This window comes from Xiphophorus maculatus, chromosome 13 (genome assembly GCF_002775205.1).
Source record: "Xiphophorus maculatus strain JP 163 A chromosome 13, X_maculatus-5.0-male, whole genome shotgun sequence".
NCBI classification, from domain to species: domain Eukaryota; kingdom Metazoa; phylum Chordata; class Actinopteri; order Cyprinodontiformes; family Poeciliidae; genus Xiphophorus; species Xiphophorus maculatus.
Window position 1 is genome coordinate 20,402,871 of NC_036455.1, and position 27,916 is coordinate 20,430,786.

A 27,916-nucleotide genomic window follows, 5' to 3' on the forward strand; every position below is an offset into this window, starting at 1 on the left:
TTTAGACCTAAAACTGGCTCTGCATCTCTGCAGCTCCTCCAGAGTCGCTATTGGGCTGCTTTCAATGGATGGTCACATCTAGGAAGGATTGAAGTTGCATCAATCTCTACTTTCTGTTGATGCTCCGTTAGCTGTTCAAAACTTGGCATATCATCTGATAACATAACTCTCTCCAACTTTATGCATCTCTGTTTGGTGTCGTCTTCGTTAAGCCATTTCAGTAATGCTCTCCAACCACTCTGAAGTCTTCACAGATGAAGAAAATAAATTACACACAAGTTGACTGAGTTTATGAATTAGGTGACTACAACTGATTTCAGATGGGTACCAAAACCGAGTGAATGTTGCGACTGAGTTTAAATCATAAATCGTCCAAGTACCTTCAAAGAGTCATTGTGGAGGGCGGTGCTGTCTGCAGAAAGGATTTCCAGTAGCAGTCAGACTTCCAATGTACCTGAAGAGGACTCTGACTGAAGACTGTTGCTGGAAAACAGTCTCATGACTGCCAAGACATGCTAATAGAGAGAGAGACAATATTCCACAGTAACGTCACGGATTACACCATCAGTTATTGGCTAGCACTGCTAATCAACCTAATTTGCTTTTGCCACTTCTCATTGAGTCTCTGGCTGTATTGGTTAGAAAGCCATGCAGAGAGATGTTGGAATCTGGGATATGACCAGGTAATAACCAGATTATTCCAGCTTTCTGTTAATACATTTTTCTCTCCCAACATATTTGTTGTTCAGATCAATAACAGAATGAACATCACTTTCAAGGTGGAAAAAAATCCTGATATGATTCACATCGGCCTTATTTTCACAGAAACCATGAATTCCTACAGGGTGTGTAGACGTTTTATATCCAGTGAGCCTTTTTTTTACCATAACAATTGTAGTTTTACTACTTTTTATTACAGCGTTGTGCTGACTTTGCATGTAAATCCTTAGTAAGAAAACAGTGAAGAAATATTGAGCCTCTGTACCAAACTTAAAATGTACTAAAACTAAGCTCAGGAAAAAAAAAGTGTGAAATGCTTTTTAAGCTGTTTTCATTGTATTTGTATAGGCAAGAAGGAAAATGTGCAGTTCAAGCTGTGGAATCAGAGTCTACAGTAGTTCTACAATTTGTGGGACGCAGGTGTCTGTGTGGTTCAGCAACATACATTTCTTCCTGTATGTGCACAGAATTTTAAACCAAAACTTGAACTAGCATTAATATTTCTGAAACAATCCACCAAATTGCACTATGAAAGTGCTTCCAGAAAAGATTTTAAATAATTTGTCCTTTTCCCAAACAGCTAAACACATGCATCTCCTCGCGGTTTTAATCGATTTTTAACTTCAATCTTGCATCAAAAGGTTTCTACAAGATTTTCTAATATCTTCACAAAAGCGCACTTCATAAAATCTAAAATAAAAAACACTGGAATTTGTGGATGTAGATGCAAAAGATGGGTTTTCAAAAATATTGTAGTTAAATGCAAAAGTTAAATGTTTTAGTAGCAGCAGCTGAAAGTGGCACCATGCGTGATCTAAATAACCTCATGGCAAACACAGGGCATGGAAGTCAGTAAATAAAAAAAATAAAAAACTCACTTCATGAGGTAAACCACAGTGAGGCATCATAACACTGTAATACAACTCAAGAGAAAGTTTGTCCCATATATACCCAGTTATTTGCAGGGTAAATATGGAAAATATGAGGAAAATCCACCCTACAACACTTCAAAGCAGACAAATACATTAAAGAGTGGAGTAAAATCATTTTCACCTGGAATGAAGTGAAATAAACCGCTGCATGTATTATTAATAATAAATAAATAATGCATAATTCTTCCACCCATGGTAATATTTATTTATATACTTCCAAAAGGGAGGATTTGTGATGTTTCCTTAATAGAAAACGGCATCCACAGTCCTGCTACAGACATGAATGATGTGAACAAGGCAGCATACTGAAAAAGGCAGTACTTACGTTTTTCTTTTTTTTAGATGTATAAAAACTGATCAGCTTATTGCTGAAGTCAGCAGAAAGTCATTGTGTCATTAATGTGACACAGGAGAAGAACACAGAAGTGGGATGTGACCTCCAGTCCTCGGTCTTTTGTCCACTTGTCATTCAGACGGCCGCCAGTCTCTGAATAAAGGTACTTTTGCATAACTGCTCCAGCAGTTCTGAGTGCAGCATTACAGTGAAAAGGCACTTAGATAAATGGTGAAAAGCAGTAAAACACACTGATCTGCACTTTTAGTCTACACCGACTCTGTGTATATTACAGTCAGTAGGAGAAAATATACACAAACGAGAATAATACAGTATATACACAACAGGCTCTGTGTACACTTGGTCCGAAAGAGGAAGCCGGAGGTCCATGTGTGGGCTACTGTGACACACAGCAGTTCGTGTTAACCAGGTCGGTGGTTCCTGATTACTGAACTTCATCTAGTTTTATCATGTTTTCTGACCGGCAGGTCACCACAACACGGGAAAGTCCACTTTGCTAAAGCCGGGGTCTCTGCGCTGCTCCCAGTACGTGTTGTTGCTCACCCATGTGTCATCCTTGGACTTCCTACACAAACAAAACAACACATATTTAATCAGAGAATGGCTTCTGATTTATTTCTTTAGTAGTTGAATGACACAGTATGCCTTGCTGTGACGAATGCCAAACCAGACAGGTCAGACTTTTGCATGAACTCATCCCTCGTCACATCAGACCAGCTGGAATTAAAGCGTGCATCAGATTGAGCGCAAGAACCTGCAGGTAGAAAATGGCATACTTGAAAAATCGTGGCTGATGGATCATGCTGTTGTCCTGCAGCACTCTCCTCCTCTCTCTCTGGAGCTGCTCTATCCTCTGTTTCTGCTCTTCAGCTCCGTCTATGTTCCCCTCCTCCAGCAGCCTGATGCAAGCATACAGACAAGAAGTTGAGTGGTGAAAATGTCAATGTAGAGGAGAGGCTCAAAATCGTGTTGCACTTTGATGGAGGGATGGATGGGAAACTTTAGAAAAAGGAACAACTAAAAGTGTAGAAATTGAATTTTTTTTTTTTTTTTTATCTTTTATTCTCTTTTGACATTTGAATCCGTTTAAACATGTTAGAAAAAAAACAACTTAAAAACACCAACAAGTAGTGATCATGTTCTGATTCTGCCCAGTAAACAGGAATGAGAAGAGTACGAACCTCTGGTCCGGCCTGAAACGCGTGTCTGTGGGGGGTAGCAGTGGTTTTAAGGAGGAGTCCAGTTCATTCAGCTCCACTGCAAACTGGGTGAAACCGTAGTACTGCTCCTGCTCCACTGGCATGGGATCTGCAGGCAAACACATGACAAACAGGATTTGCCATCGTGTCTTTGAAAGAACCATGGTGGCTGAGATTTCCTGGCTGTCATTTTTGACTCACTCGCTCTCCAAATACAAGTGGCAGAAGGAGGGTCTCCTTGAAACACTGATTCATGCCATTTTCCGAAAATGGTGTGCACCACTTTCCCATTTGAATCTGTAACCACACCCTCTATCTCGTTCACTGTGGAGTTCCATGATTTGGCCTGAGGAGAAAAATTTGTTTTTAGAAAGAGCAGGAGGAAGATTCAAGGCTTTGCTTCACACTAAAATTAAACATGTATGAATAGGGTTCAAATGGCAACAGAAGTCATCCGGCCAACTGCTGATAAATTTGTCCTTACCCATGACAGAGGCAAAAAAAAAAACCTAGTTAGCTAGCAAAAGCATGCTAGCAGCTAGGTAGCGGTAGCCTCAACCGCCTTGAGTGACGCACAATAAAAATGTCTGTGCAGGACTCAAACTTTTGTCTGATAGAAAAGTCCAGTGGAAAAAAATCTAATAAAAACTGCACATACTATACTAGACATGAGGACAAAATTTAAGATCTGTAATTAACGTATTTAAGGACAACTTACTTTCTTAAATTTGTGTATTTAAAATTAAGGCCTTAAAGTACCTCAAATTCATTTAAGACATTTTAAGGATGTGTGGACACCTTGTCTATTTGTAATTATTAAAATTTTTTTAACTCATGCAGTCATAATCATGAAACCCAACAAGTAGGAATACTTAAAATAGTTTACCATTTTTGTAATGAAATTATACAATATGCAAGAATCACTATGTGAATTGAAACAAGTTCAGAGATATTATCTAATTTACTGGGATTTACTTGCATAGTTTGTCCATTTAGGAGAAAATCTTTCTGAGATCATCTTTCCCCCCCCCCAATATATCCATATTTCCTCCACTAGATGGCAGTGTTTGCATCGACAGCATAGTGCTCTTTATTTAAACACGGTACTCTGATACAACATCACAGAAGAATTTCTTCTCCACCAGATTCACCCATTTGAAGCAAGAAACAAACATTCAGTACAGAACACATCTGCATTTCCTTTTTCACCTTGACAAATGTTACTTTGCACTGGCAGACATTACTGTTCTTGTTCTTGATGGCCATCTCTCCATAGTGTTCAATCCAGCGCTGGCCGCTAAGGATGTTGTGGATGCAGGACGTCACTTTGTTCCATTCGTAGTGATCCCCGAAGCTGCGGGAAAAACATGCGCACAATTCTCCCATTATTGTTTCACAATAACATGCTTTGTTGTGCACAATTACCCAGACACTCTGATTAAGCATACACACCCACAGGTTTTAAAAAAAAAAAAAATGGAGAGGACCTACGCTGGTAGTGTGACATGTGTGGTTCCCACGGGAACTATTTCCATGGACTTTCCCCAGAATTTATTTTTCCATCGCACATCTAAAATGGACAACACAAAACAATAGGTGAGAGGCTGTGACCGTAAAAAGAGCACTATTCTCATTTTAATCATCACAGTGTTAATCTGACCAATTTTTACAATTGGTTTCTGGTTCATGTACATTAATGGAAACAAACAAAGCATCTGTTTCTTTTACTACCTTTGGATTATCGGTTTGAAATGGATGTTATGCTTAATCTAACAGGCATCTGTTGTTATGTTTCAGGAATATCCACTAAGATCAAGGGGCCAAATGAGCTTAATTTAAATCACAAACAAGTTTTCATGCAAAACGTTAAGATGCTGAAGCATGAAACAGACAGTATGACAGCACTGATCTACTAGGAGGAAATGAAGTAATTCCAAACATGCGCTCACCTTGCCAAAAGCAGAAGTGCTTTGAATCAGAGTGACATGCTGAGACAGGTGGATGATGACTCACCTGGGAATCGGAGAGAAGAAATGATAAGGCCCTTTATTTTAAGTTTCTTTTGTGTTTGAAAATTTATTGAATCTAGGGTTGCAATGTGACAACTGCAACTTTTTATCAGGTATGAAAATATTAAAAACAACTGAAACATGAGAGATCAGTTATTTTGGTGAAAATAAGCAAGGCGACAAAATGGAATCACTTGCTTTGAATAATTTAGAAAGAGAAAGTTGCTAGTCGGCCCCAAATTCCTAAATTTTGGGTTCACTGGCGATCAACCGATACTTAAATGTGAAACTAATCTTTATCCACTGATCTTATTTAAATCGGAATAGCCATGAAGCTACTACATTCGGCCATTTTCTTTTTGCAATACAAGGAGGTCTAAAACATAGGACACTATCTGTGGTTTAAGTTGTTTTGTTAGTTTGTCCTCAAATGACCTTGTGAATTTGTAAAATCAAAATACTGACTGCTGTGCACTTTAGCTCTAGTAAGAGGCTCAAAACAGACCAGTAGTCTAACCAGTTGTGCAAGTCGTGTTTGTTTTTAAAATGTTAAAAGTGACTGACGAATGGCACAGATTTTCTTTTTCTTCAGCGTAGGTAATTTAATAGTTTGGACAGAAGTACTCTAAACCTTTCATATATATTTGAGAACACTATATACTTTAGTGAGTGGAATATGAAGACTGTGTGATAGCACCTGCTCAGCTATAAACCTGAAGCCCTTATCAGGCCGGTCACACTCGTACGTCTCTCCCAGAACGGGGTTAAAGGGCTTGCTTCCGGCTCTGTAGTAGGATGACGCGTAGGCAGATATGGCAAAAGTTGCCACATACACCTGCAGAAAAAAAAGAGACTTAGATTTTCAACATTTACAAAAAAATAATGTGGCACCAATTTACCAGCCCTAATTATTCTGACAGAGCTGTGAAATATAAACTTTAATGCCATCTGACGTTTAAATGAGTAAATATCAGTTGTCTGACTGCAAGTGAATGCAGCGGATAATGATCTGCAAGCTGCATTGTGCTCCCCATTCATGATGTGTTTGACCAGTGGCAAGGAGAGAGCAGCGCTGTTTAGTTCAATTGTAAAACCATGAAGAAAGTGAGTGGAAAAAAAAAAAAAAGACATCCTGATGAGGTGCGGTAAAACAAATCACTGATGCCAGTGTTGCTATGGCAGCATGCTTTCAACCCCAAAGGGTTTTCCCTTTTCACTTTATTTACCTTTGGTTAATTATCCAGCATTCGGCCTGAGGGTTGAGGAATTGAGAGAAATATATTTCATTTGGATGATTTAAAAACCACACAACACTAGGAAGAAGGTGCTTTGGTCAGATGAAATCCAAATTGAATTTGGATTACTAGGACTTTTAGCATCCTTCTTTGTGGAAATTTGTTGCTAACATTCCAGGGGAAAATTGAAAAAAAAAAACTGTTAAAAGCCAGCAATTGTTATTATATCTGTATTTAAAAATATTAACTGCTTCCTGTTATAAAGAGCTATTGTGGAACGTCCAAAGGCTCTGGAGCCGCGGGTTGCAGACCCCTAATCTAGAAAAACAAAGACCAAAGAACCGGATCTAAGATGGAACAGTTAAGAACCAAACATTTTTATGTATTAGAAAGACCCTGTCTGAGCCATCAAGTTCAAGTTTGCAATGAAGAATTCATACAGATTAGCGTTTCTAAACTGGTAGACATATAAGCTAAAAGAGTTGCAGCTTGCAGGTAGGCTGAAGGCAGAAGCACAAGACCCTTTTAACCTTTAACTAATATTAAAAACGAGCATAATTTTCCTTCCGTGTTACAATTACATACTAGTTTGAAGTCCATCACATAAAACTAACTGAAAATACACTGACCTGGTATGTATCGCAAGAGAATTAGATAAACTTCACTTTATGTGCCAACAGCTGTGTTGGTAGACCAATTTGTTTTCATTGTGTTTTTTTTCTTATGTACCATGCGTTGGTAAGGGTCTTCGGTCTGGTTTGCGATGTCCAGGAGCTCGCTGTACTCCAGCTCCTCGCACAGCCTCTGCAGGGTGTTGATTGGCTCGTTGAGCTGCACGGGCATGGCTACTTTGGACAGGTCTTTGCCGATGTTGTTCCTCAGGATGTTCCACAGGCTCACGGTGCTGGAGGGACAGGTCGACGGCAGCGTGGAGCGACGGCGAGTCAAGGTCATTACGCTGCTGACTGCAGGAGGAACGGGACGTTTGAAACAGAGATCGGAGTCAGCTGAAGACATTTTCAAATCTAGATTCTAAAAATCAGAGAACGGTTAAACAGAGAAGAAGAAACCAAAAGGCGATTTTAAGCGGATGCAATGAAATTAATGAGAAATGCATGCAGAAGTGACTTAACGATCTCTGCTAACAGATGGCTTGGGATAAACCGCGACAAATCGCCACATTTAGTTTGCAAACATGTCCGGATGCTAAGATTGCTCATGTTTAACACCTTCTCTGCACCAACTTTAAACATCCAGAATTTATATAGTGCCAACAGTCGGTAAAACACCAAGTTTTACACCAAGACTTAGTCAGAATCAACAGCCCAATGCTGAGCAAGAAAAAAAAAACATCTATTCAAGCTGTGGCGGCTTTCCATCTGTTACAGAGTCTGACTTAACACATAAGCAGACAAACAACTTCATCGTGTACCGGAGTTGTGTCTCGCGCTGCCTCCGTCGAAGGTATCCATGGAGACGGTGTCGCTGACATCACTGATATAAGAGTCGTCGTCCGATACCTGGACAAAGGGGATGAGGAAAGATTAAAGACGCCCTCGAAAGCAGGATCGACGGACAAAACCGTGAATATCCGTAAAGTCCTCAAGCTTTGAGGATTTGTTTCCTGGTCATCTCTGGTTTTATGGAAAATGTTGCTAATGCTGGAGATGTTGCTACTGCTTTAAAATGAGATTATCCGCAGGATGGCTAAGGAGACTGTTATTAGGATGTAAACAGTTTAGAAGCATTTGTATCGGGATCCTACTCAGTTTTCTTTTCAATATTCTAGATTTTTTCAGATTGAAATACTTCCTGAATTTTCTGTCCATGTTACAAAACCCAAATATACAATACACAGATGGAGACAAAGAAACAAAGAAAAACTGGATGGACAACTGGAAAAACATATTGAAAAACAGATGGATGGTAGTAGACAAATGGTTGAATGGATGGATAATGGATAAACAAATGGATAACTGGATTGGCAGATGGAAGAAATGAAAGTCAGGGTGTTTTGTGGCTGGAATTTTGAGGAAAGAGATTAATTCAAAACAACTTGGAATAAGGCTGTAAATTGTGTTTACACAAATTGTGGAAAAACTGAAGCGCTGTGAATACTTTCCTGATGCACTTCTTGCTTTAATAAAGACAACACAAGATAGACTGTAAACTAATCCTCATTTTGAATATTTTGCACTAACAATGTGTCAATTCAATGAATTTGAAGTGTTTTCCAACTACATGTCTGTTCATGTCTTCTTAGCTTTAAGTGTCTGAAAACAATCAATGTTTTCCTCATAAAACATTGATTTATGTTTTATGTATTAGTATGTGTATTAGTATGATTATTACTAATACAACTTTATGCTCACAGAAATATTCAAAAACCTTTTATGTCGCAGTACAGACAACATAGCCAATGTTAAATTATTGTGATTTTTAAACATTTTTCAAACCCATTTGGTTTTGAACACAAAGAAGAAAACATCAGTTGAAATGACAAGAATATTGACCTCATTCTCAGATGAAGACGAAGACAGAAGGTACTCCTGTGCATCAAAGAACTCTGAAATGGACTCTGGGATAGATACTCTGCTTTCACCGGACGCCTGGTGGACCAAGCAGTGCGGGGAACTTGTACCCTCCTGGTTTCAGGTATTATTTGAGATAAATTAGACAAAATAATGCAAATAACCAAATGTAACCATGCAAAAGTTGGAAGGGTTTATTCTTTTACTGAAGCATAGAGGTTCTTGAGGCCGACGACTTCAGGCGGCTGAGGCGCTTGCAGGTCGATGGTGTGCTTCAGCCGCTCCCTCTCTGCTACCAGGGAGCCGTACGCTGATTTCAGTGAAACATGAACTGGAGAGAGGCAAAAGCCAGACACAGGAAAGAAACGTGGAACAGGAGTTGTCATGGAAACTATGCTCCCATACAGAAGAAAACATACACAAGCTCTCTTGCCCCCCACCCCCATCTCCCTCTTTCTCTCTCTGTCTCTACTGTACATGCCATGCACTTCGAACTAACTGTTGTTGGCCAGTCGGTAGAAGTCCTGCTGCAGACGTGACACTTCTGTCGGTGAGTCGGGCGACTGGGGACAGGCTTCCTGTGAGGCGGACTCTGTGGTGGGGAGGTTGGGATTGGAGGCATGGAGACGGGGGGACTGGGTGGAGATGCAGCTTGGAACCTAGCAATCAAAGGAGGAGCCATGATTTTCCCCTTTGTTCGCTCACTGATGTTGGAATATGACTGACTGGCAATAACATAAATAAAAGAGAGAGAGCAGAGGTGTACTTGTAGTGTGGATTTGGCTTCTTTGCTGTTTTTAGATCGCCATCTCCGGGGCCTCTTCTCCTTTTTGGGGATGTCATAAGTAGATGCCTGTAGCGTAGAAGAATGACAAGCAAGATTTAATGAACTTAAAATGTTCACGGTACATTTTAGAAAAAAAATGTTCAAGCTACATTTTAGATTGAACACCATGTCTGTCACAGTGTAAAATCTGTATTTGATGAGAGAAAATCTTAATTTTAAAGAGAAGATTTTGATAGTTTGTAGAAGGTGGCGGCGTGTGGCAGTACTGTTACGTTAGCTCTGATTTTCTCTTTTTTTAGGTAGACACATTGCAAGTTTGGACAATTATTGCCTCTGGTTTTGAGTATTGTTATGCCTAAGTTTTTTTGACCAGATAGTTGTTATAATGCGTACCCGAGGCAAAAAGGTATCGTGTTCGTTTTTTTTTTTTTTTGTTTACAACTGGGAGCAGTTGATTAGCATCTCAAAAGCTCAAATAATGCCTGAACTCTGACCCCAAACTACAGAGGAGTTGAAAAGGAGCCTTCATGGATGCAGAGCAAGACCAAAGTGCAGAGAGAATAGGAGGAAGTTCAAATCCTCTCTTCTACTCATCATAATGGGTTTGGGATATGACTATATCCCAGAGTGCCAGGGTTTCTATTCATACGGCCACACAGAGATTTAAAGGAGAGTGGCAAAAGCAAATGAGGCGGATTAGCAGTGTTTGATGATGTCATCCAGGAATAAAGCTGAAACAACTAATCGGATTAATCATGATTAAAGAGTATACAAAATATATACATTTTGCATGCGAGATAAAAAAAAACTTTTGTCCGTAATTATGTTATACCCACAACTCTTCAGGTTGTAGAGTTTTAGCTTCAATCGGTTCAAATTCTGTAAAAAATTAATCTATTATGAGTCTTTTGGTATCCATTTATTAGTCAAAAAATCATCAACAAATCAGCTCTGCACTATAATCATGTTAAGTTAAGCAAAAAGGGTTGTTTCACATTTTGACGTCAGAAGTTTTTTTTAGCCTTCTTTTAGTACAAATGATCATGTGTACGTTAAAGGAATTCTGTGTCATTACATTTTATGCAATTTATTTTTTTAATGAAAAGGAATTTAATTGTTTTATTTGCATTTTCCAAGTGTTGTTAATATTGTACCAGATAGCTGAAGTGGTTAAAAGAAAAATCAGCAGAATTTTCATTCAACAATTAGTTGATCTTTCATCCAACTAATTGACTAATCGTCATAATAATTGACAGAATTTAGATCAATTACTAAAATAATCATTAGTTGCAGCACTATCCAGGACATGTTACTATGAAATATTGGCTCTGTTGCCTAGAAATTGAGTCAGAAAGGTAATAATATTTAATATTATAAAATATTTTTGAACTGAATTGAATAACTTTATGTTTGAAACAAAAAGACTTCAAGGGCAGAAATGTGTCATGATTTTCAATAGGCCACAAGGCTAATAAATTCACTAAAATAACTTCTATATTCAGAAATATCAATATCCGTACATGAACTTCCTGTTGTGATTCACGTCCTGGGTGTCCAAATACACGCAATGTGTACAAGCCAAGTTTTGTGCTGGCAGATCAAACACGGTGATAGTGATGCACAGCTTCCTGAATGTGCTGATGATCGCTAAGGCGAGCGCCGTTTCTATGACTGCAAACACATTAACACGCTGCTGACGGCATTTCTCTGTCCAGGCTCAAAGCGAACGTAATTCCGTGCGGCTGTGCTCACTTGTAGTGCGGTGATGGCGGGAGCCGAGTACGTGCGGTGGATGACCTCCATGCTCTTCAGCAGCTGGTTGAGCTCCAGCAGATAAGACTCGCATTCTTCCAGCTCTGAGAGACCAGCAGATTATTATTAGATCAAAGTGAAGGTGTGTGCAGACACAGTGATGAGGAGTAAAGACTGTGCCAACAAAAAAACAAAAAGAAAGATGAAAAGGCAGTGATGGTTTCTTTGTAAAGACAAGAAGAGAAGAAAACAAACTGCACCTTTGGAGCACTTGCTCATCTCCTCTGAAGAGTGGAGCCAGGAGCTGACCTTAGACTGGTGGAACGACGCCTGCTTAGTAAGAGTCGCTCTCTGTTGAAAGACACAAAGAGAGATGAAAAAATGTGACATAATCTAAAAAAAAAAATAAATAAATAAAAAAATAAAATTTTTCCTACAAAAAAAAAAAGCCCTGAGACAACTTACTTTTCTAAGTGAGTCATTAAGCGAAGGTGAGCTTGCGGCATGGGGGTGGAAGAGGTAGGTCTCGTGAGGATACAGCGCAATTTCGTTCTGCCGAAACATACGATGGTGACGCAGCTTTGACACCCACTCATCAAACAGCTCTGGAGCCTTCACCTGCGTGCCGCAAGATCGAATTAGGAAGCGGAATAAAACGTCTGAGAATGCTTTTTGCGTGAAACAGACACAGGAAATGAAAGACAACATCCGGAGGCGATGGGCCACAACTCTGTGTTTCTAGAGTTACCTTTAGGTGATAAATGTTGTCCTCGGTGTCCAGGTCGACGCACATAGCTTTATTCTTGATGGACATAACTGAGAGGCCGACATCTATCAGCCCATGGACCTTTCCCTTCTGCAGCTGTGGTAAAATAATAATAGTGGTGAAGTTGGTTTCTATTGTCTTGTTATTTTTTTTATTGTCACATTAAAACCACAAACTTCAGCGTTTTATTACACAGCAGATTCAAATTATGAAGCAGAATAACAGTGATACGTGGTTTTAGATTTTTTTTCACAAGTGAAAATCTTTTTGTACACAATCCCTTGGTGTCAGTGATTTATTAACCAACTTTTGCAGTGCGTTTTTGGTTGTAAATTGACAAAATAAAAAAATAAAAATACATAGCAAAGAATTGATGACAGATGGCGCTGTTGAGGTCACACCTACATCAGCTGGTCGCTTCGAATATTTCAAGATGCCTCTCTCCAAGACGAAGTATCTCTAAAGGAGAAAAGTGGGGGAAAAAAACATGTAGTATTAAATCTAAATAGTGACAATGTTCTTACAGCTGCTCTTTACAATGATTATTAAATTAAAAGCACATGCTTTCCCGTAACCTTGACATTTAAATTTTATGACCGCAGCAGTTAAATAGGTGACCAGCAGCAAAGAGAATGATCACAACTGATATAATCATAGTTTACAAGGACATTTTAACTTTATAATCCTGGATGTATGCTGACAGGGCACTCCAGGAGAACTTAGGGAACGAGTACGAGTGTGGTGCTGCAAGGCAGATCTTTACAGATAAGCCTGAGCAGAAAAAGCAGAACCTTATTTGAGTCATTCGCATTGTAGCTCTTGGGAATAAAAGAATAAAAAGACTGAGACACAAAGGAAAGGTAATAGTGCATGAAATGAGGACCTAGATGGAGATTTAAGAGCTACAATCAAAGATTAAGATGTGAATGAAAGGATCTATTACGCAAAATTGAAACCATACACGGCCTGAAAATACACTTAACCTTTTCCCCTCTGGATATTCTTCTTGCAATAAGTTTGCTCCATTTTTCTAGCTAGAACTGGTGCAACTGGGAAAGGTTTGCTTACACACACCTTTTCAGCTCCGGTTTGAATATTTGTGGGCTTAACTGGATATGTTTGAAAAAAAGTGTCACCTTCAGGGATGTGGAATTAAACCAGACATGTGGAGGTCCACCAACTTTTGATGGTGTTGTGTGCAAATGAATGTTTTAAATGGAAGGCACCCAATTTCGATATAGTCTATGTATTATATGTTTTTATAATAACAATAAAGATTATTACTGTAATTACAGTTATTATTATATTATATTTTATTTTCCATGACATCACCAAAGGAAGCAGTGTGCTTGAGGTGTGCCTCCAATTAATTGCAATGTTGTGAAGTGTATGAATCAGAAGCTTTCAAGGTCATAAGATTTTCTAAAATTATTTAAAGACAGTAATTTTTGTGAATGTAAAATTTTGAAAGTAATCAAAGACATTTCTAAAAATAATTACGAGGGTATAAACAAATAAAAGAAAAAAGCTCTACAAAACATTTTAAAGTTTTGTAGAGCTATACAATGACAGGTGAGTTGCTCACCTTATGCCATCCCTTCATGGGCCACTTCCTCCTCTTGAGCAGGAAGCCTTCCTGTCTGTCAGGCTCCTGGATGCTGGCAGGAGCCCCCCTGAGTCCCTCCACGATCTCCCAGCTATCCTGAAGGAAAACACAGGAGCAACACGCCATGACTCAGACAGGCAAGCCACATTCCTTCCCTTCGGATAACAGATGTTGTGTACACAACTGCGCATATCAGTGTAATCACATGTAAACAACAACTGGTTAAACTAAAGCAGAGGTGCTGGTAGGATTCTGAAACATCGGGAGCTTACAGGAGTAGTCTCATTTTAATATGATAGTATATTTTTGAAGTATTTCCAATGTGTACGCCGAAGTTTTCAGCATACACACTGGGGTTTTACGGTAATGTGAAACAAACAAGAAATGTGGACATTTATTTTATTTGATCTTCAATGATTATTTTGTCCTTCTAGAGTCTATTAAATAGCATTTTTTGCTTTTTAATCTACAGTCAGTTCCCTGACTGGGGCAAAACCTATTAACCACATGACTAATGAGCTGAGACATCTTCACAACAATCATCCGCCGCATGTTTGCATAATTGTGCTGTTGTGGTGAGTCGATAGTGACAGTTTTTGTGCATTGGACTAATTGTATTAGGAACAGAGACAATGCTAGGACATTTTCAACAAACTTTTAAAGGTATTTATTTAACAACGCTGATGTCTAAAGTATGAAATGATTGCAAAATTGGCTGCAAGAGCATTAATTTTTACTTCCTTCATAATCTGTTAGCAGTTTTTCATAGTTTTAAATCCACACAGCCTGTTTTGCAGCCTCAGTGACATAAAAGCACATTCACAAAGCAAAGCAAATCAGAGGTCAGCTCACGTTACCCATGAAGAAAAACAAACTCCACAACGACAGCCAAATTGAGCACGCGAGCGTCACGCCTACACACCTGGTTGGTGTCGTGCTTGGACGAGCCGCTGCTGTCGCTGTGTGTGGGCGACGGTGACGTCATCTTCTCGCGACTTGATGTCATGCTTCTGTGGAAACTGCAATCACAGGTAAGCCTCCAGGAGCATCCCTCTGACCTTTGGAGCTGCTCGCCGACAGTCAGCACTGCAGAGAAAGGTCACATAACAAAGGTTAAACTTATTCAAAAGAGAGCCGTGGCCGCGAAAAGGACCTGGAATACAGCTTTAACAGCGGAATCGTTTACTCACTGTCTTTCTGACTAATTTTTGAAATCCCCAGAGGTCCAAAGCACATGATGTTTGGGGAAGCTCAACAGTTGTATTTTCAGACAAGTGGAAAGACAGTTATTGAGCTAAATGTGCATTTGGATGTGCTTTGACTTATCTCCTGCTCTTAGTGGCCTGTTTGTATAAATGTGGATTGGGAACATAAGTAACAAATGCTTACAAGTCAATATTTATTGCAATGGCAGTGCCATAGAAGAGCAGTGATCAAAGGCCAGTCTTTGATCACTGTTTCTCTGTGATGATGGTAGTACGTTGGCAACAGCAATATAGAACACACAAACTATATTGTTCAATGAAAACTGTATTGTTTTCATTCAATATTGAATGAAAGAATCACACAAATTGCTTAAAATGTTTGTTTTTGAAACTCGGTAAGTGCACACAAGAATTATTCAAATAATTTCAACTTTAACTGAACGAAAACCAAAATGATAGGAAGTAAAAGTATTCTGAATAAGAGTGTTTAGCCTCTACTAAATGCTATGTGCTTATTCAATATGTGGCTTCATAGTTAAACATGACCAACTCTTTTTAGCTGAAACTGAATTGAGTTTTGATGATTTGTCAGATGTAGCAAGCAATTTTGTTTTTTAACACACTCCAGAACAATAAAGGAATTACAAACACCATTAGTATATCTGTAATAAATATGTAATAATGTAACGTATTATGTAGAACAATATTATAGTTTTTTGTTGTTTAAAAAAAGTTAGATCATAATCACATTTTACTTAACATGCCTTACACAAGGTTTCCCCCAGAAAACTTGCTAAGCCCGGTGATTGGGTGCTAGGGCATTCATCCAGCGGCCCGTCTTGTTTTTGAGTTAAGAGTTGACAGAAAATTTGAAGATATCACGTGGTAATCATGTGTTATTGAAAGATTGGAAGATTAACACCTGAACACCAACTACAAAGTCTTAAAAAATGCAAACATTTTAAAAAGACTTAAATAAATAAGCAATGCTTAGCCTGGTGGGGGCACAAGTAAAGCTTTGTGGCCCGCCAGGCTTATGATATACAGTGGAAACCTTGTTACACATTTCTTTTTAATAATTATTATATAAAAGAAAAAGAAAAGAAGTTTATTATTGTTTGAAAAAATTTCATTTTATTTTACCATATTATTTTAATCATTTTATTTTGTAACTTTTGTAGTAGTTTTTTGTGTTGAAAAAACTACATCATTTTACATTTTTATTTTAAATCTTTGTATTAAAACTATTAGTTTAGTACTATTACTCAAGCTTACGATATTGTGAGTTGCACATATAAGCCTTTGCATGATCTTAAACCCTACCTTTAATTATCACCATTCTATAAAAATATCCTCATTATATATTAAATTTCCTTGAAATATGTTCCTGATTTTTCTATCAAAAACTAAAATTACCCCCACAGCATGATACTCTCTTCACCATGCTTGACAATGTGAATGGTACTGCTTGTTTTGGTACAGACATAGGTTGTTGGTGATATGTGACCATCTAGTCAAATGTTTAGTTTATTATTCATTAAGACATTTAAGTGTCCTTTAGGCACTTTTTCCCAGTACGTGGTCTTAAGAGTTTTACTAAGAAGCAAACAAGGTTTTCTGTCTGGCTTCCGACCTATTAGGAGATTAACTTTACAATCACCACAAAGGTTAGAAAATCACTAACACCTTACATTGTTAAGTTGGAACCCTGTTTATTAATTGCTAAGTAATTTCAGTAAAAATGAATGCTTCATAAAACTAGAGGGGACAACAGTCAAAACTAAGAATATTTATGTAAATGTAACATTCTAATCTTCACTATATAACTGACCAGCATGGGCAGAAAATATTAAAAACACATTATGATGCAACACAAATTCTTCTCCTTTCCACAAATGACCTGACCTAAGAATGTTTTGCGTCTATGGAGGTTTGCAAGCCTTTTGCTTGTGGATACTTCTGAAAGAATGTGTTTCCAAGAAAGAGGAAGGGCCACATGAAAATGACATCCCTGGCTGGTGGGAAGGCCTCCAGGCATTGCGTGCGCTAGCATGCATGGAAATCAACACCTGGATTCAAATTAGAGTTGCATCCTCTATCCTCTGTAAGTCCCCTGTTTGGTTTGAATGAATATGTGTGTGTTTGCGGACTCTGAAGTTCCCCCAAGCACTCACTTGCAGTCTGCACCGAGCTCAGGACGTGAGTCATCGACAGGAAAGAATCCGTGCTTCGCTACCTCCAACACAACCACAACACCAGGGTGGTTACAGTCAGCACTCAACTAAAAGCAGACTGGAGCACACAGGCAGCCTGTTGGCCTCACAGCGTTGGAGCACAGGCAACATATTTGAGTGCATTTCACATGATAATCTTGGGTATGTTGATTTAGCCAGCCGAGCTGTTCACTTTGCAATGTTCAGGTTGTGACTTGCTAGGTGTTTTCAGCTCCACTTAAGGTTTTCTCAAAATAATCAAGTCAGGAATCTACTAACACACGCCCTCAACGCACACAGCTCTTGCTTAATCTATGGAACGTTTGCAGTATGTGGTCTAAAAATGCTAATGGTAGGGTCTCTCTTGCAATGTGATGTCATAGACTGGGATGTCAGTTTGGATCTAAAAGTTCTCACTAGAGTACTAGTACAAAAGGTTAGTCAGTATTTCCTTTATATCAAAAAACACGTTTTACGAAATACAGAAACTGTGAACCTGAGGGAAGAATAATTCTTCAATTTCTCTCTCTGGAACAAGAAACCTGTTGCAGATAAACCAGAAATTGAGGCAAATAAATAAATGAGCTTCTTCAGGCTCAAAATTGGTTTTCATTGACGTGGTCACATGACAATGCTCTCTTTTTGCCTGTAGGGAGGCGTCGTCCTCCCCTTCCCAACACCAGGTCCTTGTTGAATTATTCTGACAGAGCTCTGTCTGATGTGTTGTGTGATCAGACGTTTGTGACAGTGTTTTCTGCAGAAATGCGCTCGTACAGCAATGTTGATATGTTCAACTAGTTCGTTTCCTCTATCCAGTTTTTTGTATCTGCATGAATACTTTTGAGGAGCACTTATTAGATGCCCTGAGAAGTTATGTATATTTGTATGATTCTTCACAAAATATCTACAATCTACTGGATGGAAATTGCAAAACTGTTGTCCAGACGGGATTCTGTCAGCAGAAAGTTGTGGCACTCGCTTCGTCACTGTTTCGTTAACGCAAACTGGAGGAAGCAGCAATGGAGTCAGGACCCCAGCGTGATGTATGCTGAAGAGGTAGGCGTGTGAATATGAAAATCCTGCAACCACCTCGCCACCCGTCGACTGTTCAGCTTCAGGTGTCGTATGGGAGAGCTATTAGTTAGCAATGTCTCTCCAGCTGCTTGCTTCTGAAATCTCCATGTTAACAAAACGGTTTACAAGTTGGTGGGTGGTGGTAGTTTCCATTACTGCTTAAGGTTAGTCACAGGATCAGGATACACTGTGGGTTTCACAGCTGACCCACTCCTTACTTGCTTGCATGGAAGGATGTTAGCTACAATACCACATCCCACTTAGCTTCAGAGACATTTAACCATTAAGGGCTCGACACGTCAAGCTTCAAAGAGGAATCAATTTTCTTGAAACGGTTTCTGAAGTACAAAGTGTCCAGAGACATGAATAGAAATCCTTTTTAAAATTGTTTTATGAAGAACTACAGTTATCAAACTATGATTTGTGTAAAACACCTGTAAAAACCTGCCCATAATAAAACTACTAATAACAGTACCATTGCAGTCCCTATGGCCTTGTATTCAGTCTTATAGAAGTGAAAAGTGGCATCTACTATTTGTCAGGAAGTTGACACTCATTATGATTGGAGGAAAGATGACTGTCAAACATCCAAATGTGGTCCCTTTAAAAATAAAATACACTAAGAAGGAGAATTTGAGCTGTGACAGATGTGTTAAAGACATTGACAGAACCAGAGACAACCTGTGTGGCAGATCTGGGCCTTGTTTGTACCATATGCAAATATGAGGTTATAAGCTTGTTTTAGAATATGTAAAGGAAGTGTCTGTCATTTTGTCAGTGCTTGCTGCAAAACCTTTTAGAAAAAATTGCATCTGCACAAAGGCTCATCCCTTTGTGCAGGGGGATAAGTTAGAAGAATTTTGAAATGCTTTTGTCTGTGCTACTTGTCTTAACCACCAACTAATTTTGCTGAAAATGGTCCGGTATATGCAATAAGCAAGTTATAGAGGTCCCAGAAACATCTCTTAAAAGAAAAACAAGATAAAATCCACCAAAGGCAACCCAACAGACACAGTACTGATAAACTCCTGCCAAGGCTCAATGGACTTTCTAAACTTTGCAATTTGACTAAAAAAAGACCAGGTGCAAGCAATAATACAAGCAGAATAACCAAAGAAAACATAACGAGCATCTACTGTTAAGGATCACTTGTCAGGATTACCAGAACGTGAGAACTAGTGACCACATTTCAACTCGTCTAAACACTGCTGCATAAAAAGATTCATCAACTTATTTCTTATCCAATCCTTCAACATCTGCAACCCATTTACTATAGCTCAGTAACCACATGTGCAACAACATTTCTTTAAAACCCCTCAACTGTCAATAGGGGTTTCTCTAAAACCCCTCATGGGGACACCAGTGTCCTCATGAACTCATTGACTGGAAAGCATGTGTTTTCTGTGGTGACAGTCAAGGGGTTCAAGCAAAACCTCAGAAATCACCACAGTGCATCGGTGCAAGGCTTGTGTTTCAACTCTCACTACCTCATGGCACATCCACTTCTTGCTGGGCTGTAATAAATCTGCTGTGTAAAAGAAGTACTCGGGATTCCATTTAGATAAACTGTGAATGAAGCTGGGCCACGATTCCCCGAACATCCCACTGTGTAATTGTGTGGCCTACTTACACCATCTCCTCTGGGCACTTACCGCAGGCCTGTTTATCAAAGTCTTCTGCGGTGTAAGCATAGAAAAGGTTGGGATTTTTTCCCAAGCCTGTCTTACATAATGTGAGTCAATCATTAACAGCACAACACTTTGTAAATTCCTTGTTATGCTAAAATAGTGTGGCAGTGGGTCAAATGAGGGACAAACAAATGAGTAGACCAACAAATGGAAGTTGTTGAAATGGAAGTAAAAACAGAGATAATTTAACATTTTTTACACTTTTGAATCTGAAAATCTGCTGTGCATTTGTATTTCCCACCAGTCAATAGTTTGTACAACACCAACTACAACTGAAAGTATTTAGGGTATGCGTCTGTAACCACTGTTGCGCATATAAAAAGTGAAATTTCTGCCAATCTTCTTCGGAAAAAGGTCAGTTAGATTAGACAGAGAGCATCTGAGTACAGTGACTTTCAGTTCTTGATCCTCATACTCTCAAAGTCTGGACTTAATGCCTGGACTTTGACTGGGTAAGTTATGATGAGCCTCTTGGCTGCCTCTTTAATTAATGCCCCACTGACCAGTCTGTCAGGTTACTTGATAGGTTTCCAATTGTGCCACTGCATTTCTATTTTTTTCTTTCATAAGAGATAAAATAGTGCCTAATAGAGACATTGCCTCATATCTTAACTCCTATGCTTCTGTGGTCTTTATGAGGCTGTTTCTTCAACCACATGCGAAATTTGCACAAGTGTATTTTTACTGAGTACATAGAGTGCATTACACAGCGTGAATCTTAATTGGTTGCACTAGACTTTAATCAGAAAAAAGGGGTCTTAATACAAATGCAAGCCAGATTTATTATCTGTAGAGAATATTGAAAACCAAAATTCTGCCCCACTTATGTCGGTCTGTCGGGTAAAATCCCAGGTACAGTACATGCTCGTTTGTGGTTGCAACAGAATGCAAGGAACTGCAAAAGTTTTACCATTTGGTCTGCTGAACAGCATTTATTAAAGAAAGTCCTAGTAGGCGAGGCAAAAAAAAAAAGACAACAGCTGACTTGCTGTTCATTATGTCTTTCTTAATAAACTAAAGTAGAAAGCCCGAAAATGTCCGAATTTACCACATTAAACTTTTCTGGTCCATATGAAGCGTCACACTTGATTTCCTCATAGTGAGGACACTCTGAGATTAGGTGAAGATGACATTTTCTTTCTGTGCATGACATGTTCTACAGTCTATAAGGGGTCATGATATGATCACCAGACAGCCCACTTGTGATAGGCAGAGCCAAAGGCACTCAGGTGTGTTTCTTGTAAATACAAAGTTCATCACAAAGTGTCACACTTGATTTCCTTATAGTGAGGACACTCTGAGATTAGGTGAAGATGACATTTTCTGCCTATCTTCAGGATTGTTGGACCAAGCTCCTCTGTGCAAAAAACTCTTACAATATCCAGGAACTGGAGGAATACTGCAAACAAAGAAAGTCTTTGTCCTTTTTTGGGTTGAGGGTGACACCAGGCAACAAACATCCTGTCTATTTTTAGACAAACCCTGCGATCTCCATACAGCCAAGCTGAGCCTTATTGTTCCTGACTTTAAGGCTGACACCTGAGGGATAGTCAGGACTGGAAACTCTAATCCTGCCATAAGAAAAATTTTTTTAAAAGATACACACACTGACGCTGACGGAGCAACTTTCTCCTACGCATTCCTGAAGCTTGAGGGGCCGTCGACCCGACAAATATCCTCCACCTTGTTGATACTACCACACAGCGAATGCCAAAAAATAAATAAATAAATAAAATAAAAAAGCTTCTCTCACAGATTACAGAATTATCAGGTTACAGCTGAGGATGATCCTCTGATGATCAGAGTGCAGCATTTAGATGCTTTTAATAGACTAACATCAGGCAATATCTACTATTTTTAGATCTAAATTTTAGAAAAAGGCAGCATATGGCTTTTGAAATGGCTGATGGTGACAGCACTTGTCTGACCTTTGACATCAGGTTTGACAGGACGCATGATATAACAGACTGGTTTGAAGCTATTTTAAAGTATTTCTGTCTGAAAATAGAGCCTATTGTGAGAAATACCAATGCGGTGATCATAAAAAAAGATACGCAGCAACTATAATATGCCAAACAGCATCATGCCCTCAGGTCTAGAAGCAGATTTTCCATCAGAGCTGCATCACAAAAGACGTCTTTCGGTCTCCTTCCTGCTGAGACAAGAGACACTTTGTGTTGCTGCTCAATCACAAGTTGCTATGGAGACGACAAAACAAAGCAATATTATATTCAGCTTGATGTTTGTAAAAAAAAATAATAATAATTGGCAGTGTTAAAGAGGGGTTATTTATAGAAGCTGAACTATGATTTATATGGAGTTGCTGTGCTGACCGGTGGTTTGAGTGGAAGAGGAACGGCATCCTCCAACCTCTCCACCAGCAGAAGACGGCTTTTATCAGAGGTACTGCTTGAGGAATTAGTCGAGTAGGAGTGCTCAGTGTTTACCAGCTTTGCGGTGGGTGTTGTGCAAAGGAGAAAGTGACACAGAGATAACTCAGCGAGTCACAATAGCCACACTGGATGCTGACGCCCAGGAATGCTGGACTGAACGTTGATCAGCTGACTGGCATACTTAGACAGGCTAATTGTGGAGGAATTGTCCTTTATTGTGAGATGGATGAACTTTGTATTTTCAAGAAACACACCTGAGTGCCTTTGGCTCTGCCTATGGCCACACTGTTACTCCTGATACTACCAATCTTTACAAGTGGAAGACTTAAATTTATACATAATAAATTACGATGACGGATCGTGTGAGACGATGTTTTCGCTTAAGTCCGGTTTCTGTTCAAAGCCCCTGGGGTCAAACTTGCTTTATAAATAAAGTTCAGCTGAGTCAGAGCTTTGTGGTGCTTAAATGATCAAACATATTACTCACAGCCATTAACTCCAAGGCAACATAGGCCCAGTTGCAGTTCATATCTTTAAACAGCTACAGTATTTTTTTCCACAACTCTTTCTGAATTTTCTCCTTCTTGCTTTACACACACACCACTGAGTGCAAGTCTTGCATAAACTTTAAAAAAAAGTAGAAGAAATATAGAAACCTGTCAAGGTAAAAGAAGCCTTTCTGTTCAGCAGATGACAGATGGTCTGATTTATTACCCAGCTTTTTATACATTTGATGTAACTCTATTAAAACCAAAACAAAAAAACTTTCTGAACAATAAGCACATTAGTTTATTCTATATATCTGCTTAAGTGCAATAAGAAAATGTTGACTGATAAATATCACATTACTAAAATAATGGTCTAAATAATTTTTTGACAAAAAGTTTATTTTTGCCTAAATCATCTTTTGGATAAAAGATGACATATGCTACTATTTTAGGAAGGTGACAATATAATGGCAGAACTAAAACAGCTATAATCAGTGTGTAGCTGCAATAGTTTTTTCTGGTTAACTTTTCAAAGAAACTGTTTTTTTTTTTTATTAAGGTCAATCTATGGGCGTTTATCATATTGCTCATTGTTGATTGCAATACATTTATTATTATTATTGTAAGAATTTTGATATATTGTTGTCACAATAAATTCCAATTAATTGTGTTTAACCTCCCCAAAATTGTCTGTAGCTTTGGAATTGTTAGTTTTACTATTTTCTCCACTGCTTGTTCAATTTGAAAGTATGACTAAATGCAGTTACGTTAAGTGGTTTAATGACAAAAATCCCACATCTTTGAGTGGTTGGCATCCTAAAGAAGAGCACTAGAAATAGGTATGTTTTTCAAGAGCAGTATTTGTGTTTATGGAACTATGATTTCTCTGAGTCATGCAGCAACAGCCACACAGTTAGATAAAAAGTGGTTACTTTTTATGTAACTTTTTGTTGTCAGAAAAGTATCACAAAATATTGTGATAAAATTTTCCAGATTGCCCAACCAATACACATGCTGGTCACTCAATGGCAATAAACTCTATGTCTTTTAATTTAAGGATAAAAATAGCCAAAGCTTGACGTGTGAAGCCTGTTTTGTCATATTTGAGATCATGAAGGCATCTTAACTTTTCTATTTTTAAGATGTCAGGAAAACAAAGATCTGCAAGGACAGCAAGGTCAGCTTTCAAGAACTGCAGTGTGAAAGGTGGGTGTTTCCAATATGCGACTAAAAATGAAATCAGAGGAAGAGCAAAAAGGTGTAAGAAGCTATTTAAAAGGAAACCGACAGAAGCATACTGGCTGTTAATTTTGGTATCTATTTTTAAACAGTGGTTGAATGTACTCTTGAATTGAGTACACCAACAACACTGCCAAACTTTAGAAAATCTCACCGATAGACCCTTTTCACAGTGACGTCAGACAATGGCCGCCATAACTCAAAACTGGGTATCTTTACTTCCGGTGTGATTTTGCCTTGGGAACCAAGCTGAAAACTTCCCGCATTCTCATAATCTTAAGGATATAATAAAAGGTAAGTTTAATAATAACAGCATTTAAGTGTTAGATAGCTGTTACTAATCATTGTAAATTCACCATTCTCTATCTGTGTATAAAATAAACAGCCTCCGATCGGAGAGTAAACCACCTAGCAGCAGCTTTAGCCACATTTAGGAAAAATATACTCTCTGTCAGCGCTGTAACGTTTAGAGGTTCACTTTCTGTGTTTTATAAAACGGTGTTTACGTGTTAGATAACCGTTATCAGTCATTGTCAATTTACCATTCTCCAACTGTATTCAAAGGAACCAGCTTCCGATCATGAGTAAACCAGCTAGCAGCAGCTTTAGCCACAGTTTGGAAACATATACACCGCCGCCTGTCAGTGATGTAACGTTTAGAGGTTCATTTTCTGTATTAATGGAAAATAAAAACAAGACAAAAGCCACAAATAACAGTTGGGCTTGACGATATTTCTGTTTTTCCAGCAACAAAATGCGCATCTCCATGCACTGTTCATGTTTCTGTCACTGCTAACTGTCACAGAGTCTCTCCCAAAGACGCAAAGAAGGAATAAAAATAAATACACAAGAAAATATTAATGTGCAATGATTTGGATAAATAACTTTAATCTGATTACTGGATTTGAAATACGAACTCGTTAGATTATTCGTTACCGAAAAAGTGGTCCGATTAAAGGCATTACAAAGCAGCGGCGGCACCGGACATCTCTGCTTATAACAAACAAATCCCTATTTTATGGGATGAGTGGCAACTCCAGTCTATAATTTAATAATCTGATCAAGATTAGAGCCTAAAACGTTATAGTTCAAAAACAGTAAAAAGTTCTGGTTAAGGAACAGTTATGTCACGTAGTTAGCTAGCTAACAAAATTCACTAATGCTAAGCTAACGGTTACGCAAAACAAAAATACCTACCTTCATAGTCAAACAGGTATTGTTCGGTGAAGAATTTGTAGCCTTTGTCTAATTTAGATTTTTTTGTCAGAGAGAACTGGTTTGCAAATCGTGATATATCTTCAAATCTTATTTTAGGCAAATGTTTTAGAGACTGTGTAAACTCCATGCTCCGGTGATCTGTCTGATCAACATATGCTGTCAGATTTATACATCTCTCTCTCTCTCTCTCTCTCTCTCTCTCTCTCTCTCTCTATATATATATATATATATATATGTATATATATATATATATATATATATATGTATATGTATATATATATATATATGAAATAGACAACTTTATCATTACTTACTATGTACACCGGAACTAAGGATACACAGCTTCGAGCCAAAACGGAAGTTGTGTGACGTCATGTGAAAAGGGTCTATAAGCCAAGGGTGTACAATCTCCTTGGAAGGCAATCAGTAACCAGTTTACTGATGAAAACACAATCTTACAATGTCTCCTGTATAATTATTTTGTTTGCTTGAAATAATAGTAAACTCAATAACGCCTCTCTCTCTCACACACACACACACACACACACACACACACACACCATGTGACGTCACCTCAGCTCCTGAAACAAATGATTAACGACTGCTCGTGGCAGGAAGTGCACATTTTCAATGCTGTTATTTTGAAAAATCAAAAACATCTCAACTCTGAATCAAAGCTTTACAAACACTGGAGATGTAAAAAAAAGAAAAAGAAAAAAGATTTTAAAAACTGTTGCTTTTCAAAAGATAACAACTGACATGAATCATAACAATATAATATAGCGGTATTATCAGTTGAAGACACAAACAGATGCTAATCCCCATATCACTTTACTGTTCGTTTCTGCTTATTGTTTATAATGAAGCCAAATAAACTTAAATGGAAATATTGGTATTTATTGACCTGACAGTGATACAATCACTTCTCATGCATTAAGAAATCTTATCTGGTCGAGGAGTTAGTAAGTTAACAGTTAATCAGAATAACACAAACTTTCGCTTTACCCACACGCAAACACACACAATGGAAGAGTACTACACACACCACTAATTTACAAGTCTGAATAAATAGACCACGCTAACAAGATTAAACATAAAACATGTTGAAAATTCGTGGTTGGTTTTACTGATGATGATGATGTCAGAAAGGCAGTCGAGGCGGATTGGTTGAATGAAATATTCATTAGTGGGGCGAAACTCCACAGGGAGAAACCACAGGTGGCCACGCAGAAGACCGCTTCTGTTGCCCAACAGCAGCCAGCACAGCAAACACCAAACTTGTTGACAAAATGTCTAATATATTCCCCGGAGTCGAAAATTACACAGCCTCATCAGGTGCCAATATTAAAATTAATAAATGCACTTTGCTACAGACTAGCTGTATTGGGTTACCAGTTATCAAGAGGGGTCTATTAATAATTCTGTCGAAAACGATATTTCACTTGAGACAGACGGAGCACAGTCGGCGCTGACAAGTCTGTCGCTTCATTCAAACGGAAACAGCCAAAAAAAAACCAAACGGCTAGAGACAAACGCCCATTTCCCACAAGTTTCAGTAAATAAAGAAACTTACGGTAGGTATGCGAAAGCTACAGCATCGTGTCCCCTTTCAACAAGCGGTACAGCACCGGGTTTTGGACTGAACGGCTACTCGTTCCACAGCAGCGAGTTGAACGGTGTCAATGGGGGAGGAGCCTGGTGAGTAGCAGGTTAGAGTGACGTGCTTCTGATCCAATCAAAATTGAGAATGAGTGGGGGGTTGGAAAATGAAAGATAGAGCGGGCACGTTCTTCTAACTGGCCGGAATTGTGACGTAGAAGCAAGAGTGAGAGAGGCACTGAAAATCAAACGAGGTAAAAAAAATTAAAAAGGCAAACCGTCGTGACCACTGGCATTTAATACAACTTCCTCCTATTACTTTGTAAGAAATTAATCACATTATTTATTCTCGTCAAAAATATTCGTACTAATCAGAATCTGAATACTGTAGGTATCTCAATTACAACTTTCAAACTAGTGAGACGAATATTTCAAGAATGTATCCAGAAAAGACGAATTTGAGGTTTACAAATGTGCATTAAAAAGTGAATTACTCAGAAAATCTGGATTTATCTGCATCATCTTTTTCAGAAAGTTGTTCTTTTTATCTTAAAACATGTCTTTTTGTTTCAATCAAGTTGTATTTTTAGAAATGGTCTTGAACTCACCATCACAAACAGGTTTTCCTCCGTTTTAGCCCTTTATTTGGCTCCATTTATTGCCCCACTCAGCATATTAGTATGCCGTCAGTTTAGATTTAGACTAGAAAGTAACATTTTGATCTACTTAAAAAAAAATTCTGCATAAAATTCTGCTCTGCTTAGTGTTGGTCTATTAAACTAAATCTGAATACAACATACTTGGATCCTAATTCCTAAATCCTAATTTCAGTCTTCCTCAGTGTTTAATTTAGATCAGAGGAATAAGAAATTTGAAATCATTTGTCCTGGGAAAATGTCAAATAAGA

General features: G+C 38.4%; 1 protein-coding gene across 1 annotated transcript; it reads right to left on the reverse strand.

Annotated features, from left to right (window-relative positions):
* Positions 1-1,839: 1,839 nt before the first annotated feature.
* LOC102227339 (oxysterol-binding protein-related protein 3-like) lies at positions 1,840-27,094 on the reverse strand. Its single transcript, XM_023345490.1, has 22 exons — positions 26,984-27,094; positions 14,815-14,978; positions 13,872-13,988; positions 12,692-12,745; positions 12,269-12,382; positions 11,986-12,138; positions 11,781-11,871; positions 11,521-11,624; positions 9,748-9,834; positions 9,481-9,640; positions 9,188-9,312; positions 8,964-9,095; positions 7,883-7,970; positions 7,180-7,415; positions 5,913-6,050; positions 5,156-5,219; positions 4,698-4,776; positions 4,416-4,560; positions 3,408-3,552; positions 3,189-3,315; positions 2,784-2,906; positions 1,840-2,572 (listed from the first exon to the last, which is right to left on the reverse strand). Exons 2-22 carry the CDS (start codon positions 14,896-14,898, stop codon positions 2,476-2,478), a joined length of 2,463 nt encoding a protein of 820 aa, XP_023201258.1. The 5' UTR covers positions 14,899-14,978; positions 26,984-27,094; the 3' UTR covers positions 1,840-2,475.
* Positions 27,095-27,916: the final 822 nt, after the last annotated feature.